We start from the raw sequence: 18,802 nt of genomic DNA, 5'->3' as shown, positions 1-18,802 counted from the left end.
TCACTCGTAAAGAATAAGACTTGGGACTTGGTTTCTTTGCCACATGGAAAGAAAGCATTGCCATGTAAATGGGTCTACAAGATGAAGGTCATAGGTGATGATGTGCCTAAGTACAAGGCAAATACATAAAAAGATATGATATCCATGTTTATTTAGGGATAAAGTTTTAAGTGGGCCTTTTTTAAATGTATGACATCCACGTTTATTAAAAGGCCCCCCTTACATTTAGTGGTCCCTACCTCTCCTTCCTTTCTCTCATCTCCTTCCTTTCCATTATCATACATTTGATGTGATTTTTGTCCTTGGCTAGCACTTTATTGGCCATGCAATCGCCATATTTTAAATATGACATCAGTTTAGTAAAATGTGTCATTTGTCACTCTCATATTAGCATGGGGGCTCATGGAACCTTGATTTTTCTTCTAGGCATGTGTTGGAGTTTTCCACAAATCTCCCTCTTTCTCCACCTTGTACAAAGAAGTAATTTGCTGGTCCTTTCCCTTACTTTCATGTCTCATTGTGCTTGTTCTCATTTGTCCTCACTAAGATTGGCACCTCGTACTACATATGCACAATTACTAGTCACTAGAGCTCAAGCATAAGCTCGCCATAAAGATTAGCCTAGCATCCACCTCCAGCATTGGCACCAACTCCACCACTACTACTAATAGCACCTCATTCCCTAGTGGAACCATCACTCCATTATGCATTCTGCCCATTCAACTTGCGTGCTTTGTGCCTCTCTCTTGTCTAGTTGTGTAACTTACCTCATGTTAGATATGCTCAATGCCCCACCCTCCTAGTAACCACTAGTGGTCCAAGGTGCTCAAGTTGTAAGGCCCCCATATGAGGAGAAGCCATGTGTGAGATCGGGACACTGGATGGGATCCTGACTTGCATGTCAGATGAGGTTTATCAATGAGACCGTTGATGGTAGAAAGGTGTGAGAGCCCCTTATTCTTGCTGGGGCCTAGGGGGTCCCAGGGGGGCCAGCGGCCTCCTTGGTGGGGGTTTAGGGGCGGAAGCCCCCGAGGCGATGGTATAGGAAATATTCCATGGACGACTAGTTGGTTCCACCGACTAGGTTGACTGGTTGGCTCCACCGATTAGGTTGACTGGTCGACTCCACCAACTACGTTGATCTGACTACCACCCTTATAGCTGTAAAGAGGCGACCTCCCCAGTCCATTGTATCAGATCAATTCAGAACAGATCAGATCTTCCAGCTAGTAGCTTTTCATATAGTATCTATCTAGATCGCCATCTAAGCTCCACTGTGGGAGCACACGGGTGGACAAAGCCATCATCTGTATTACATCAGTATTAAAGGAAAAGTTTGTTCCTCTCCAGTTTGCTGTGTACTCTCTATTCTTTGTTCAGTTTATGTTCCGCTACGCCGTGTAATTGAACACCTCACTCCTTGCACCCCATCTTGGGTTTATGCTTGTTGTGTTGAGATATGGTGCCATGAGCACATAATTAGAGGCTAAGGTATTTGCTAAGGAAAGAATCAAAGTAGCCACCCTAGGATGTGGACTACACGATGTGGAGATGTGGATTGAGGACATCCACAAGGAGAGATGTGGATTAGAGGATCCCATAGGTGTTGACTATTCAAAGGGCACTCTCTATATAAGAGGCCTATCATGTATGGTTAAGTACACACATTGGAATAGATTGAGTATTGCCTACCGTATGTTCTCATGAAGTTTCTTCTATGGTTCGATCCCCCTTGATCTTTTGCCAATTCCACATTGCACTAGGAGAGCACGATCCGCACTTACTCATGGTATTAGAGCTTAGGTCTAATCTCCTAGTAGATTTGTTGTAGGCACGCAAGCCCTTGCTCAGTCAAGGCACAAGCCCTCTTCTTGAGGCATTTCTATTCGATCTCTAGCTCTCGTCGTAGAGCTCAATCTCCTCTTCGTTTCGATTCAAATAGCTCGCCATTTGGAGCTATGGATAGAGAGTTATGTTCGTTTTAGTGTTCATCATTCTTTGAGTTCGTGGAGATCACAAAGATTTGAGAGAGATGAGAGAGTTAGTCTTGAGAGGGATATCTTAGAAGTCCTATGGAAAGAGTGTGTGAGAGAGCCTAAAGTTCTTATTTTCCATGACCTCAATACCAAAACCTTCTATACCAGCTTCCAAGGCTCTGTGCATTTCCTCGGCTCCTTCACGGGCTGACATGAGCAGCAACAACCATTCATGCGGCTTCAAACGAACAGTTGTAGACTTCTGTGGCTACTCATGTAACAACAGTGGCTCTTCCAACTGACTTCCTCTGAAAGTAGTAGCAGTAGTTGCCCTTCCAACGCCCCATCTGCCTTGTACAACGGGCTGCAAAGGCAACCTCTATGCTCGAACGACCAATCCACAATAGTAAGAGCCCGCACCTCAGCAGCCCATCCATCTCTAACAACGACCTCCCGTGCTCACCCTCCACGACTCCAGCACAACTTCCTCCCAACGTCAGTCTCTAAACCTGCCTTCTCTAGACCTGTTCCACCGACGACCTCTGCGAGCTACACCTGTGCCACCCCTATCATTGAGAACGCACCCTCCAAGCAGATAGGCCAGGCGGCCTGGTGGGAGGATAGCTGGAGACTGCTGGGTAGCAGAAGAAAGGCGACAGTAATTGGGTGGATGATGCTCTGGGCAACGACAAGCTCTACTACAGACCTCCGAGGTGGAAGCTGTTCTTGAGGAAACAGAGGGTGAATGAACCACTTCAGCACTTCTACAGATCGCAGCAAGGCTTTCAACAGCAGGAACCAAGCCTCTGTCGTCATCATCGTCTCCAACGTTGCCTCCACACTGAGCTTGACAGCCAGCGATCTCCTGGGATCAGCCGCTCCTACAAGCTCCTCCCTACAAACAGCCGCGGTAGTGCTCCTCCGAAGGCTCCTGTGCAACTAGCAGCTTCTCAACGACTGACAGAATCGGGCCACCAGCAGCTCTCTGACTCCACAAGCAGCCCAAGCCATTCTACCCACAGGCGCACTCCCCTGCTCCACAACAAATGCGGATCTCCAAAGTCTCTTGCTAAAACGTGAGAAAGCGGCCAACGGACGGAATCACCTTCTTCTCCAAGGTATCCAAGGAAAAAATGACACGTGGTAGATAGGAGGTTGACTCAGATAAGGATAGATTTTTGAACTACGCTTGGGTTAGTTTCCAAAGTGACACGTGGCAGATAAGCTTAAGTCAACATTGACCTTGATTAGATAAAAAAGACCATGGTTAAGTCTGTTGCCTTGGGTTAACTAAGCTGAAGTTAAAAGACTGCCACATGGCATAGGGCCACCTAAGCACATAGCCCCTGCCAAGCACAGTTTGGAGTGCTGCATATGAATAGACTGTGCCACATCATCATCAAAGGCCTCTTCCTCAAAAACTTCGACAAGTTGTAACTTGCAATCCAAGAGGAATTTGCACACTCTCCAAAAAGGTAATGTGATCGTCTTTTCGAGCTCTATGTGTCTGTCAAGTCATATTCATTTGTTAGCAATTAGACACTGCCAATATTGAAAGAAATCAATTGGTAAGACCTTTGCAACAAATGGGAAAGCAACGCATGAATGCAGAAAGCATGCCAAAAGCACAAGTGCATGAGATGACCATAGCCAAAACATGGCATCCACACATAAAGCATTAAGGCACATGGAAGAACAAAACATCATGCATCAAGCTACAATAGGCAAAGAAGCGAGACATCAAGCATTGAGAAGCAAAAACCTTGCCACCTTTAGTCCATATGTTTGTAAATCAAACCTGACCACCTGAGAATAGCCATGTTAGCATCTAGGGGAGGGTTTGATCTTGTAATACCCTGGATGGTTTGACCCCCCTTGATCTTGTAAGTTTCTTCTATGGTTTGATCCCCCTTGATCTTTTGCTAATTCCACCTTGCACAAGGAGAGCACGATCCGCACTTTCTCAAGTTGTTCATTGAAGTTCGAGATAGCTTGAGGTTGCCTTTGGAATATCTAGATGTGAGATCTAAGATACATGGCTCAATGCTACTAGTTGCTATTGTTAACCGGGTAACTGCAAATCCACCAAGAATGTGAAGAGTAGAGCCGTTTTGCTTTGCATTACCTATGGACAAATTATTGAACCCTATAGAGACAGCTCGAGAAGACTGGTCTTTGAAGATGCACCAGAAAAGTGAGGTTGCCACTTAGGGTAAAAGATCAACCCCCTCTTGGATTTAGAAACGTCTTAGATTTGTGCACAAATTGCTATTGTACAATCAAGGATTAAGCTTGCATGGTTTGAAATGAAATTGATGGAATTGTGCAAACTATTGTCGAGGCACAAGAGTTTCTTGCAAGGCTTCCACGAATCATCAATTTGACCCTTCATATTTGGCGTTTCACTACCTTCATCGATCAATCGAAAGCATCCCCTTCAAGCTTTTCCAAAGCTCAAGAAATCCCATCCCATTTATAACATGCCTGAACCTTTAAGTATTTTGCACAAAAGCTGTGTAAAATGGATGATGTTTTGGGCGACCACTTGTGCATGATCCTTTTAGCTATTATGATAACCATTTAGTCCTAGCTCTTTGAACGTAATGATCAATGGCACCATAAATTCATGACTATCAAAGCGATTTGGCCACAATTTCCAAGGATCGATAGAAACGTAAGAGATCTTTAGAGATCTTATTGGAAGGCCTTATAAAATCTATGCATCATAGTTTACTTTTGGCATTCCTTTATAAGTCAGCATTGCTGATATAATTTGCAGGAGGTAATTATTTTGCTAGCTACACAGATTTCATCACCACATTGCTCGATGATTTTGTTGAGGTATTCGATTGCATCGCTACAACTTACATAGATGTTGCAATACACCTGCACAAGGAGCTTTATACTAATGTCTATATAGGGGGATAAAAAGGCAATTTACTAGATAATTTCCTAGATTGAAAGGAACATATCTAGGAAAAGTGCAACCTAGCTAAAATGGTTGATTCACTGAAGATATTGAAAAGGAATGAGAGATATTAGCTGAGATAACAGTGCCTATTACTAGATTCGATGTTAAATAGTTGGGGCCCTGGAGCCAACACAAGAACTAAATCTTGGAATAGAAGACCACCATGCATGGTAGTGCTAAGTGCCAATCTTTCTTCCAAGAAACTTGGAATTATAAGAGATTAATTTTTCGGGTATAAGGATATGTTTGCATGGACTTACATAGACCTACGATGAGTTCCTCCTAAGTTGTGTCAACACAAGATATCTTTGGTGCTAGATGCCAAACCAATTCGACAACAAAGGTACAGAATGAATCCTAACTACTCCAAATAAGTAAAAGCTGAGTTGGATCAACTCGTGCATGTTGGATTTATCTATGGCATTGATCATAGTGACTGGCTATTTCCTATTGTGGTTGTGTCGAAGGAAAATAGGCAAACTCCAAGTTTGTATGGACTATACAAAGTTAAATGCCCAAACGATCCCAAATCCATTTTCGATGCCCTTCACTAATGGAATCTTGGATCAAGTTGTAGGAGATGAGATTTACTCATTTATGGATGTTTACAATGTCTATAACCAAATCACTATGGCTCCATAATATCAGTATAAGACTACCTTTATCACAGAATGGGGTGCTTATGCAACTCGAGTTATGCCTTTTGCATTGAGAAATGCCCCTTCAACCTTTTGAAAGTTTATGGTAGAAACTTTTTGAGACTATCTTTTCGAGTTCAATGCCATTTACTTGGATGATTTTTGTGTTTATTCTTTGGACAAAGATCATCTCGGTTACGTAGAATAGGTCTTTACGAGATGTAGTATCTCATTGAGCCCAATTAAGAGTGGGATACTACTCAGTCATGTTATTTCTCAAGATGGCATAAGAATCGAGCCAAGTAAGATCAAGCCTATATAGCAGATGCCTGAACTTCGGAATATAGCTCAATAGTGTTTCTTTATGGGGTTTATCAGCTGTATCAAAGTTTTATTAAATACTTTGCCAAGATTGTAGCTCCTTTGTATGAGTTCACTAAGAAAGATTCCAAGTTTGAGTTGACTAAGAAAGATTTAGTTGTATCAAAGTTTTATTAAAGACTTTTCCTTGTAGCTCCTTTGTATGAGTTCACTAAGAAAGATTCCAAGTTTGAAAGGAATGCCGAGTTGATTGTGGTTTTCCATGAATTGAAGAGCTGATCAATGGCTACTCCTATTTTAAGGCAACCAAGGTGGGATGTCATCTTCCATGTGCATGTAGATGCTTTGGGACATGCCTTAGGCCTAATTTTGGCTCAATTGAATGGTCGATTACATTATCTAGTATCTACACTAGCCGATTATTAACACCTATTGAGTCCAGTTATAGTACTATCAAGCGAGAAGATTTGGGAATGATATTTAGTGTGCAAAAACTAAGGAATTATCTACTTGTTAATCCTTTTGTGTTTTATGTGGGGACCATCAAGCCTTGCTTTACCTTATCAGGATCTTATCAACAAGATTGCCATTCAAGGATGTCTTCTTTGTTAGATGCTTTTGCTTTAGGAGTTCAACTTTAAAATCATTCATAAACCTAGCAAAAGCCATGTGGGAGTTGACTATTTGTCTAGGTTATCTACACTCGAGGATACACAAGGAGTTCTTATGGAATTACCAGATGTTGAACTCTTTGTAGTGGATTATTATGAGAACGAGTATTCTAAATTGATGGATTTTTTGTCAAAGGGTACATTTCCTAATACAATGCCTCAAGATAAGCACATACAACTAGACTTGAAGGCTTGGAAATACACCTTGATTGGTGGACAACTAGCCTTGAAGGCTTGGAAATACACCTCAAGATAAGCACAAACAACTAGCCCTGAAGGCTTGGAAATACACATTGATTGGTGGACAATTGTATCCATGGTGTGCAGATGGAGTTTGTCGCAGATGGTTTTTTCCCCACGAGTGAGATATTGTGTTGCAAGAAGCTCACTTAGGTCCTTCAAGAGGGCATTTTCAAGGGGAGTTAACCACCACTAGAAAAGTATTGTAGGTTGGTGTGGCAAACCTTGTTCAAAGATGCTCAAAATAAGTGCATGCAAGGTGACATTTGTCAATGCACTGGAGGATTATTTGCTAATCACTCTATCCCCTTGCAACCCACTCATCCATGCGAAGCCTTTTAGAGATGGCATTTGAACTTTGTTTTTCCTTTCAAACAAGACTGGTTCACTTAGAATAAATGCATCATTGTAGCTATTGACTATGCTACCAAGTGGGTAGAAGGTAAGACACTTCAAGACAACTCGGCTCGGAGCATAGCTAAGTTCATCTTTGAGAACATCATCTATAGACATGGATGCCCTTTGCATCTCATTAGTTACCAAGGTACACATTTTCTTGATTGTGTGGTACAGTCTCTTAAGAAGGAATTCAAAGTCATGCATACAATTTCCACCACTTACTATCCTCATGGGAATGGTGAAGCCGAGTCAACAAACAAGACAATCTCATCCTCATCAAATTAGTACAATAAGCTAAGGGTGACTAGGATACAAAACAACATTCTACTATGTGGTCCTATAGGACTTCTTATAAAGTGACTACCAATATTACACTCTTTTGTATGCCTTCAGCTTGGAAGAAGTTGTTCCCTTTAAATTTATTGTTTTGAGCCTTTGAATTGCTATCAAGCATCACTCGGATGAGTCAAAAGAAATCAAGGGGTGATTGCATCAACTAAACCACGTAGATGAGCTACGTCTCCAAGTAGCCTCATCACACTTGGTGATACAGTGTAGGAGAAAGGCATTAGGAAAAAAGGGAGCTCATTTTGGGGCCTTTTACGGTTTGGAAAAATAAGCTCTCAACCAATCAATAGAAGGCCAACGTAACGTTGAAAATTCACGAAAATAAGAGAAAATAGAAAAAAGAAACAATACTTTATGTAAGTACAAGCGTGCTACATTAATGAGGAGATTGGTTTTTTATTCTTAGAAGATCTTTGGACAAGAAGATAGAATCTAAACTGACATTTTATCTGACAAGATCCTTCCCGCTTCCACCTTCCTTTGAATTTTCAAATGTTGTGCCGCCTTTCGTGCGAAAGGTCTACCATTCTACACCATTGCCTCATTGTGCAACAGCCTTTCTTTTCCAAAACTGCTCCCTTGATCCTGTTTGGCGTAGAGTAAGATGTTTCTCGTCAACTATCTATTTGCCCACTTTCTCTTTCTTGAAACTTCAAATTGTTATCTTAGTTACATTACTTTGCTATTGTTACAGATTCAAAAAATCTCCATGGTGAACCAAAACCACGGCCGTTCTTGTGGAAGACGCTCTGTGGATGATAATGCTACGAAGGCAGAATTATACCAAACATCCTTACCCCGTCGACCTGCTTCTTCTATTTTGTCGGTAGAGAATTCAAGTACAGTCAAAACAGAAGGAACTTGGGAAAGGTTTAGTGTTTCGAAAGGAGCATGGGTGCTCATGCAACCTAGCAAAAGAAAAAGACCCCAGACAAAAAACATTTTCTTGGCATCGTGGAAGGGAAGAGTACGAGATTTTAAAATCACCAAAGGGAAGATATCCGTGAAAGAAGTTTTGATTCAGCACATGTACATGCATAAAGAACTTGTCTTGCGAGACTATCCAAAAAATCTTCCGCAACACAGGCCTAATTGTATATTTTTCTATTGTGGTTTTTTTCTTCATGAGGTGTATGGATTTTTAAGATGAAGCTTTCTCTCTTAACTTATTGACATTCTTGTGTTGTTTTATTTCAGATTTATATCCTTCATCGTATGAGACATGGCAAAACATTCTGGGATTTATAGATGTTCTGCATGGATCGATAGGAGAACAACAATACCAAGGTCGATGTGCAACAGAGCTAGCTCAATCGGGTATATTTTTTACTGATCATTTTTATCAGTTGCTGGACAAAGCTAACACACATGGTGTATTAATAAAACAAGACCTTCCAGCGTGGAATTCGGTGGATTGGCCTCACCCACATTCTAGTGTTACAGAGGCATATAGGGCGAAGCTTTTTACAGAAGTACAGAAAGCTCTGAGGCCCAATATTGCCACTAGGATAGTAAAAATTTCTTTGTGCATGCCTCTCATAGTTTTTGTAGACTTGTTTGATACCTTTCCAGTAAAGGTTTCAAAAACAATGTTCACAGTTAAAGCAACAAATTCGGCATGCATGCCACAATTTTTGGATAAAGGTTGGGATAAGAAGACATGTAGTTCAGTGTTTTGTGAGGTGGTCCAACCTTCTATGCAACTGAAGTACATGGTTGCATCACAAAATTTTATTTTCTCTTTTTATTACAAGTGCAGTCGAATGCTAGGCACAAAGCTTGTCCCAATGAACCAAGATGAAGAGTCTTTTGGTGCACAAAATAAACTTATTGATATTGATGTTGTTGAGAATGGTGATGTGGTAGCCAATATCTCGTTAAGAGAATGTTGCTCCCTAGCTCAATTGCGCAGTGACATTCTGTTTGAGACTGAAGGTTCTATCTCAAACGACTTTTTATTTATCTACAAGAACAGAAAGGTACACCATCTGATTTATCCTAGTCTCATTAAGCATTGCTATTAGTTTAATTTACCACTCTAATTCATATTGCTTTTTTGCAGTTACTCAGAAGAAGAGAGAGCTCAGTTAAATGCAAAGACATAGAAAATTTTAAAATTGAGATAACACAGACTCCATAAAGAAAGGTTTTGTATTCAATCAAGTAAGATTTTGTACAGAATTGTTTAGCTGAATCTGTAGAACATATTTCTAACATCCATTTTCTATTTATGTACAGTTTCATCCAGAGGCTGCTCTACATTTTCTGGAGGATCTTCTCTCTACTGCTCCATCCTGTCCGTGCTCCATCCTGTCTCCTCCACTGCCCTAGAAGCCTCTCTTTGCTGCTTCTCCACCTTCTGCTCAACATCAGCAGCAGGTCTTTGCTCCTGTGTCTGCTCCTCCTCAGCACTCTGTGATTGCTCCTGTGGCTTCTGGTCCTCAGCATTAGGTGCTTCATATGTGGGATCAAGGTGTATGACACCTTCTTGTACTTTAGAGCTTTCACCCAGCTCCACAGTAGCTGGTACAATAGGTTTGGGGGAGGCATAGCTCAAAAACCTCCAAATTGTATGAGCTCTAAAATTATGTACATAGTTGGGGCTGAAGCTATCCTCTTTCATCTGCAATGGCAGAGGATAATTTAGAACACTTTGTATCATTATGAATTATCTTCAAGCTAAATGAAAAGTATTTTTCCTTACCAGATCTAGCTGTTCCTTTTCAAAGTAGCTTGAAAGTATATATTTTGCATTGATCAGTACCCTCCATCCACAGCTACTTGAATCATTTTGTTGTGGTGTCTGTACAGTTAGAAAAAAATGTTAGAAACTATGAGCATCAGCACAAAACAAAATTATTCAATAAGTTCAAAGACATAGCATTTAATAGACTTTTTACCTCTAGACTTATTGGCTCTATTGAATCCAACAGAGAGACATTTGGAGGACAATGATCCAATACATCTAATAGCCTTCTAATACAACTGCAATATGTATAATTTAGTTAGTATGGTATCAAAATAATGAAGTTTTAAGTTCAAAAAGCACACATAGCACTTACAATTTCAGCTCTCTGTGTGTGTTTTTTAGAGAGTTGAATAGAAAGCATTGCTTCTGCTGGATGTCAATAGACACAAAACTCCAGTGGTCACTGCATAAGGAAAAAAGCATAAGAAAATGAAAGGCTACAAGAGTTCCCAATATTAAAGAAGAATCTTAAAAGAATTAGTCACCCACATACCTGCTATGGTATGGAAGTAGCAAAATGTCAATTACTTCAAAATTGCAGTGTTTGAACCAGCTGGAAATACTCATGGGAGTCTCCTTTGCATCTCTTAATCTAGAAGAAATGGCTGGATCAACAATATGGACTGTATGTTGTACAGAGGGGTGAAGCCAGCTTCTCATCATGCTGCATAGGATCAGAACATAATTAGGGTAGGTTATAAAAGAGTTACAAGGAGGATTGATTTGCAAAAAATGTAAAATTTAAAGACACTTACTAGAGCATTGCAAGAATGATAGTATCTGAGCAATACTCATTCTTGTTAGCCAATGCTGCTAAGCATTGTTTTGTCAAATCAAAATCATTGATTGAAACTTCATCCTCAATATGTACAACTACATCAGGGCCCAGCTCCTTCAACCTTCTATGTATGTGTAGCTCCTTCTTTCCAGTCTCCACATCTATAACAGATTTTGTTTCTTTTATTTGCTGCTTCAGTGAGTCCTCATAAGCAGCCTTCCCTCTGGTATTCTTTGAGTGTGTTACCTCAACAACCTTTACCTCATCAACCTTCACCTTCCTTGTAGGTGGAATTAGCAATATATCTCTCATTTTGATGTCCTGCCATTCCACAGGATGAACCAGCTTGTCATATCTCCATCTCACTCTGGACAAAGTGTTGAAATATTTGGCCATCAAAGTCACCCTGTGAGCATGGGCTGCTACAAGCATTGCATCCTCAAAATATTTCTCCAAGTAATCCTCTGCCATTTCCTGCAAGGAAAGAATGGCAGTTCTATTCCACCTGAACCCAAGGTTCCAACTGTCACAAATTTCTCTCACCAGTCTTTGAAAGGGTGCTTTGGGTATTGTAAAACCTATGGCTTTCTGTTGCCTCCTTATCTCCCTTAGCACACCTGCACCCTTATTCAATCTTTTGGCCTTTTGCTTGAGCAAGCTCATTGGCTTACCCTTCCTGCCATGTGAAGCTCTTCCCTTTTAAACTTCTTGGAACCTGCCCTAGCTGCTGTTGCTGCAAGACCTGGTCCTTTGCCAACTTGCCTTGTAGTTGATTTGGTTCTTGCCATCACTCTGAAAAACTGCATACAAAGGATTGGAAAGAGATCACAGACATGAAGAACATGTTCTAACAAAGAAAAGGCAATCACAGGGGTGGAAGAAGCCAAATAGAGAAATTTGCAATAAAATGCGATATGAGCAGTTTGGAATTTCAAACAGGTCCACATCGCATTTTGCTGCAAATTTTTTAAATGAAATGCTGGTGCACTCCTACAGTGATTTCTATGTTTCTCCAACCAAATACAGTATGAATGGAGGTTATGCAAGAAGATCACATGCAAATATCACACTTGAAGATCTGCATTCCTACAGTGATTTCTCTGTCTTGGTTTGAGCCTATGCATTTCCATACAGGATGTAATTTTTGTATTTTAGGCAAGAAGATTGCAGAGACTAAGGGGAGTCACAAAACCAGAACATGTTCTCACAAAGAAAAGGCAATCACAGGGGTGGAAGAGGCCAAATAGAGAAATTTGCAATAAAATGCGATATGAGCAGTTTGGAATTTCAAACAGGTCCACATCGCATTTTGCTGCAAATTTTTGAAATGACATGCTGGTGCACTTCTACAGTGATTTCTTTGTCTCTCCAGCCAAATACAGTATGAATGGAGTTTATGCAAGAAGATTACAGCTATGGAAGTCAAAAAACCAGAACATGTTCTAACAAAGAGAAGGCAATCACAGGGGTGGAAGAAGCCAAATAGAGAAATTTGCAATAAAATGCGATATGAGCAGTTTGGAATTTCAAACAGGTCCACATCGCATTTTGCTGCAAATTTTTTAAATGACATGCTGGTGCACTCCTATAGTGATTTCTATGTTTCTCCAACCAAATATAGTATGAATGGAGGTTATGCAAGAAGATCACATGCAAATATCACACTTGAAGATCTGCATTCCTACAGTGATTTCTCTATCTTGGTTTGAGTCTATGCATTTCCATACAGGATGTATTTTTTCTATTTTAGGCAAGAAGATTGCAGAGACTAAGGGGAGAACCCATTGTTACTGACCTGGAATCTATCTGTGGATGTGCTGTGCTGCTGAGGAGTAATCTGTGCTGAGGATGAATCTGTGCTGCTGGACAAGATGCTGATGCTGCAGAGTATGGAGGTAGGGAGGCAAGAGAGCAGAGACTGGAAGGCAAGAGTTCTAAAACAGGATACCACAAATAAGTGCAAATAGAATTAAAGAATCACTAAATCCCACACGTGTGGAATCTAGTCGTTTTTCACACGTGTGGATGGGACCCAGATCTCTTGGAGTTTGAAATTTGGCACGTGTGAAAGTACACTTTATTCCTTGGAACTTGTGCCATTCATGATTTCATCATCAATACCACAACCACTTTTCCCTCCCCTGGATTCCAATCTTTCATCCCTGCCACGACCCTCGCATCTTCCATTTCCTTCTCTCTGATCCTTTCCTACCCAACACACTCCATCCAGACTGCAACCTGCCTGAAGACAGTACTGCCAGATCTCCAGGTTACCTAGAGTGCAAAGTTCAAGCTAGAGAAAGAGCAGGAGATTTACCAGTGCAACTCAATCAGCATGGAAAAGGAAAAAAAAGGTCAGAGTTCTAGTTTGGTTTCAATGTTTTTCAACATTTATTTCTTCCATCCATTGGATTTTTGATGTCCCAATGTCTTCACTCAGCTCCATCCTTCTTCTTACATTTTCAATTAATACTGTTCAAGAATGTGGTAAATCACCCAGAAATTAGATTGTAGGTTGATATGAATAGAAACAAGAAATTTGCAACAAAATGCGAGGAGAGTGGTTTATAATTCTCTAAACAGCCCATATCGCATTTTGCTGCAAATTCCTGTTGTGGACTCCTTGCTCATGAAAAGTTTCACTCATTCCATTATTTCTCTTGCATATGAGATCATAGTGTCCAGGAATCACTGAGATGAACCAAGTGCTTGATTTGACATGCACATGAACAAAACTTGAGAATTTGCAACAAAATGCGAGGAGAGTGGTTTATAGTTCTCTAAACAGCCCATATCGCATTTTGCTGCAAATTCCTGTTGTTGACACATTCCTCATGAATAGTTTCACTCATTCCATTATTTCTCTTGCATATGAGATCATAGTGTCCAGGAATCACTGAGATGAACCAAGTGCTTGATTTGACATGCACATGAACAGAATTTGAGAATTTGCAACAAAATGCGAGGAGAGTGGTTTACAATTCTCTAAACAACCCATATCGCATTTTGCTGCAAATTCCTGTGTATTATTTGTTTCTCACTTCTACCTCATTAATTTGCTATCTTTAGCCCTGTGGAAATCTTCCTTGATGATGAGAAATGTTTTTGTTTTGGAACAGCTGGCTCCCAGGCCCCACCTTTTAAGAGGAAGCTGGACATTTGTGCTGCTATTATTAGACCACAGCAATCACCAGGTGAGTGATGAGATGTCATGAAGGAATTATCTGGTGATATACAATGCATTCACTGATTGCATATGTCAGCATATAGAATTCATAGTATATAAGTTTTTGAACAGGCAAAAAGAAGAGGCTGGAGCAGAGTGATGATTCTTCCATCAAAAAACAAATGGAACCAGAAGAGGACAGTTCTCCAGATTTGCTCCTATTTGAGTTTCTTCACAAATGCAAGGCTCAGAGTAACTTCCATATATACCACAGTATTTTCAACATGGAGTTCACAATGAGCTCTGTACTGGAGCAGCACAAATATTTTCTTTCAGACTATTGGGATGCCTTCAAAGAACTGACAGAGGCAGGAAGAATTGTGGGAGGAGAAAAGGTTTTTGTGCACCTAAATCATATTGTCTCCAATGACAGGCTGAGGTACCATGTGAATAGAAGATTTGACAGCTTGCCTGATCACTATAAATTCAACTGTACTTTGCACACTAGAAAGTGCAGAGTGCTGGAGGAGAGCATGGCATTTCTTATGTACATTGTCTTCAGTCAGGAGTCTTTGGATGAACAAGGGCAGGAAATAGAAGAAGAAGACACATCTGAAGCTTCTGAAAAGGAGGATGTTTCTTTGGTCACAGAAATGGCAGAGCAAGAAGAAGATATCAACCTTCAGGATGAGGGGCTGCAAGTGGCTGCTCTTGACCTTGTTCAACTGAGGACAAAAACTCTGAGGGGAGCAGAGCCAGTTGAAGATTTTGATGTTCAGAGCAGCAACTATGCAGTGCCCATGCTTCCAGGTGTGTTGATTGGTGGAAAGGATTATGTTTTCCTCCATGATATAGAGTGTATGTTTGATTTGAGGGAGGACTATGCCATTTCCCTTATTGCCCAGGCTTCAAGGCTTGACAAGGAGATTGGCATAGAGGATGACCATTCACTACTGGCTTTGGAAACAATGTTTGATCCTGTAGAGGCCCTTTCATTTTGTTTCAAAGAGGCTGAAAAGTTCCAAGAGCCAGATGAAGCTGCCTTCCAGCTCACACAGGAAGCTATGAATCTCTCAGCACTATACACAGAAAAGCCTAGAGAAGAGGCTGGACAAGAAGGGAGAGGGATAAATCTTTGGAAAGATGAACTGCTTGTTGCTGATGAAAATGAGAAGGTACTTCAAATCATATACTTTGACTTCTGCTTAACTTTGGTTTTGTAGGTTGTGTATTGTCTCACTCCAATCCTTTGATATGTTGCAGCTACAAATTGAGGATGACACATTCCTCCAGAGATCAAGTGGAAGCAGGCAGGTTGGGTTTCACAAAATGTCAGGCCTAGCTCATTATATTCATGATCTAGGCAGTGCCAAGATCTTGATTTACCATAGGCAGTTGAGCAACAATGGAGAAGCCATTGTTTACTTCCTAAAATGTTTGTCTAGGGCTTTAGGTGGACATGCTCTTTCATGGCAAAAGGAAAAGATCATTTTGATAGAGAGGTTGTCTGCCATAGATATATTTGGAGATTATGTGAATAAGCAAGCCTCTAGGGCCGCTTACTTTTTGTCTTACACTTCTTATGCATTAGCATGTGGTGTTAAGGACCCCAAATATCTGGAGGGCTATGGAAAACACCAGCTCGTAAGGTTTCGAGAGCCACCCATGATTGCATCAGGCCACACAGTCCAAGAAGAGGAACAGGTGGAGAGAGCTGAAGAAAAGGATAAAGAGACAGTCGACATTAAGCCAATAAAGAAGAAAAAGACTCCAATCAAGATCAAAAAGAGAGTTCCGATCGGCAGGCCCTGGGAGAAATAGGATTTAGTCATCGAATATAGCACAAACATTATATTAAATTTGAACTGATTTGTATAAAGTCTTTGATATCTGGTATGATCTTGTATAAATGATTAATAAGTTGATGATGAAATGATTTGTACATTTACATAGAGTGGTGTCGTTAAATATTAAATGAACAATATATTGAAATTGTAAACAAATTGTATTAAGTTCAGATCATATGTTTCACATTGAAATACTTTTCATGCATAACACCAAGAGTCACTTGTTCCACTAAAAAAATTTCTATTGAATGAGTTTGAAAACATGTGGACATAATACCAATAAGTTACAAATGAGTCCTATTCATGTTTACTTGTCCATTTATGGTTTCTAAATATCTTCGATTCCCTCCATTGTCTATGTCTCTCTGCTGCAATTGAATTGTCTAGAGCTTGTCTTCGTCTTTGCTTTTGGGCTAGAAGAAAAGCAAGCTTGATTTTGGAGCTAGCAACTTTTCTTTTAGCATGTAGCCTCTGTAGTATGCCTCGGTAAAACCATTGAAAGACTTCCTTCAGACTATTCGCCTTCTGACTCCCTCCATAGTGTTGTGTGTGTCTAAAAAATGCATTACGTGCCATGTAGTGAGACTTCTCCATGCCTTGGGTAGACCAAATAGCTGGGCATCCATACTTTTTGACAAAATAGGGAAGGTGGTTGTATATGATATGCTGTAAGACATAAGAATGCATAGTAAGTAATAAAAAAAAAGAAGATCACACTTAAGTAAAAGAAAAAGACATAACCTTACCATGTAGTGAGTTATATTGCAGGTTGTCCACGCGTCTTTCATTGACTTTCCAAAATGTTTAATTGCCTCCTCAAAGTTCTTGTAATCACTCTTTGTCCATGTTACTTTGTCACAGAACATGAAGAGTTGATCAAGAGACCTCCACACCTCTGCCTTCCTATTTCGTGCTTCCCCATCTGCCTCATGATCTTTCACAGCATTATGGACTTGCTTCCACAATCCATAATTAATCTTTGAAACTGCTCTACCTTGCCTTACTTGCTTACTGTGTTTGGGTTGAGACAAGAATCTTCTTGCCTTAACACCACCAATAGAGGGCTTGATTGGTACCTCCTTGCCATTGGTAGACTTTTTAAAATCCTTTGTGATTTGAACATCTCCTCCATGCAGACCTATATCAGATAACACTTTTTCCAATGCTTGAAGAGCATCCTTTCTATTTTTTTCGGGACGGAGTTTCCAAGCAAATCCAATATATAAAAATACCAATTTCTCAATAATTCGACATAGACCATGCAATGTGCAGATGTGAACATTACATAGTGGAATGTCCAGAATGGCCTTGAAGTCAGGGTCAACTTTATCTCTATTAGGTGCTCTCTTCCACCATTTTAAATCCATTACTTGAGCTGATTCTTTGCAGTAAAGACAAGGAGACTTTGAGTTGCCTCTTTTACTAATGTTATACATGCACTTAAGTGTTTTAAGATCCCCGGCCATGTGCCACTCTACTTGAAAATCACCTTTTCCTGCAACATGGAGATTCTCGCCTTGCACTTGTCTTTTGATTATTCTTGGTATTTTCGTGTGGTGAAACACCCAATCTAGTGTTTCATGGTCTTCGGTCTTCACCTGCGAGATTATAGAAAACAAAAGTATTACTATATCAGATTTGAAAACAATGACCAAAATCAAGTATAAAACAACCCATGATCATACCTGGAACGAGCCTAACCACCATATGTGTTTCTCTGACTGCACACTAAAATACTTCGAACTCGCTTCAGTCAATGATGTATCAATCGCTCCATTCATCAATGTAATAGTAACTCTTTCCATTTTCTTTTCCTTTACAACCTCACACTCATCCAGTTTGATAACAAATTTCAAAATGCCTTTGCACTCCTCAAATGTTATTCCATAAAACTCGACCATTCTTTTTTGAAGTTGTTGCAGATCTAAAAATATATTGTTCCAAGGATCATACACAGTGGTTCCTTTAACACCATGAAATATTTCTTCAATATGGATATATTGCCCAATAAATTCATCTATACTTTCATTCAAATGACCTCTTATCCTCCACACGGTTGCTGGATTTGGCAGTAAAACTCGTTTAATCCTTTGATCTTTCAAACTCCTTTCAAAGTTGAGGATATCGCATGGAAAATCGAACTATATCCCTTCCTGCTAACTCCACTAACATCAAGAGCCTCTTGGATTATAGTGCCATCAACTTGATTATTGGATACAAAGTCCTTTAACAACATTGCGTTTGACTGTTTTGTATTTTTTTTCCTCAATCAAACCTTTTGCTACACCGCAAGAAAGCAATCCTTTCATTTGTTTAACAGGAAGAAGGTTCGGGTCCATATTTTCTTTTGCAGGCTCCAATAATTTCCTGTAGTAACAACACAATATGACTATATTATTCAGCACCTCCATTCTTATTTTGCGACAATCAACGAAATAGATATAGTCTGGAAGAGAGCCTTTTTGAGTATACAAAATGATAAATTTCAATCTAACCTTGCTTCCTGAATTCGTCGCTTGCATCCACCAGTCCCAGCCTTCAAATTTGCAATGTTTTTAATCTTCCTGCTACGTTGTCTGTCTCCAAGCACGGTTCTCTTCTTTCTTGCTCTTGTCAACTCTTTTTTACTCTTTGAATGCTCCTCAATTTCATTCTGCAACTGCTGCTCCAATTTTGCACGAATGGCTATCTCCTCCAT

At 40.2% G+C, this 18,802-nt stretch overlaps 1 protein-coding gene across 1 annotated transcript; it reads right to left on the bottom strand.

Moving 5' to 3' along the window:
• Positions 1–18,311: 18,311 nt before the first annotated feature.
• On the bottom strand, positions 18,312–18,802 carry LOC147893151 (uncharacterized). Its single transcript, XM_087386854.1, has 2 exons — positions 18,600–18,802; positions 18,312–18,471 (listed from the first exon to the last, which is right to left on the bottom strand). The coding sequence occupies exons 1-2, from the start codon at positions 18,800–18,802 to the stop codon at positions 18,312–18,314; spliced, it is 363 nt and encodes a 120-aa protein (XP_087242980.1).

Source organism: Dipteris shenzhenensis, chromosome 16 (assembly GCF_047967505.1).
Source record: "Dipteris shenzhenensis isolate YYH24624 ecotype China chromosome 16, Dip_SZ_1.0, whole genome shotgun sequence".
NCBI classification, from domain to species: Eukaryota; Viridiplantae; Streptophyta; class Polypodiopsida; order Gleicheniales; family Dipteridaceae; genus Dipteris; species Dipteris shenzhenensis.
This window is presented reverse-complemented; position numbering and strand designations above follow the sequence as displayed.

Excerpts from the sequence above, each read along its gene's own strand:
- LOC147893151 (XM_087386854.1), bottom strand. The coding sequence starts at position 18,802 with ATGGAGGAGATAGCCATTCGTGCAAAATTGGAGCAGCAGTTGCAGAAT. Across the intron at positions 18,472-18,599 it reads CGACGAATTCAGGAAGCAAG|GAAATTATTGGAGCCTGCAA; the intron begins GTTAGATTGAAA and ends TTGTTACTACAG.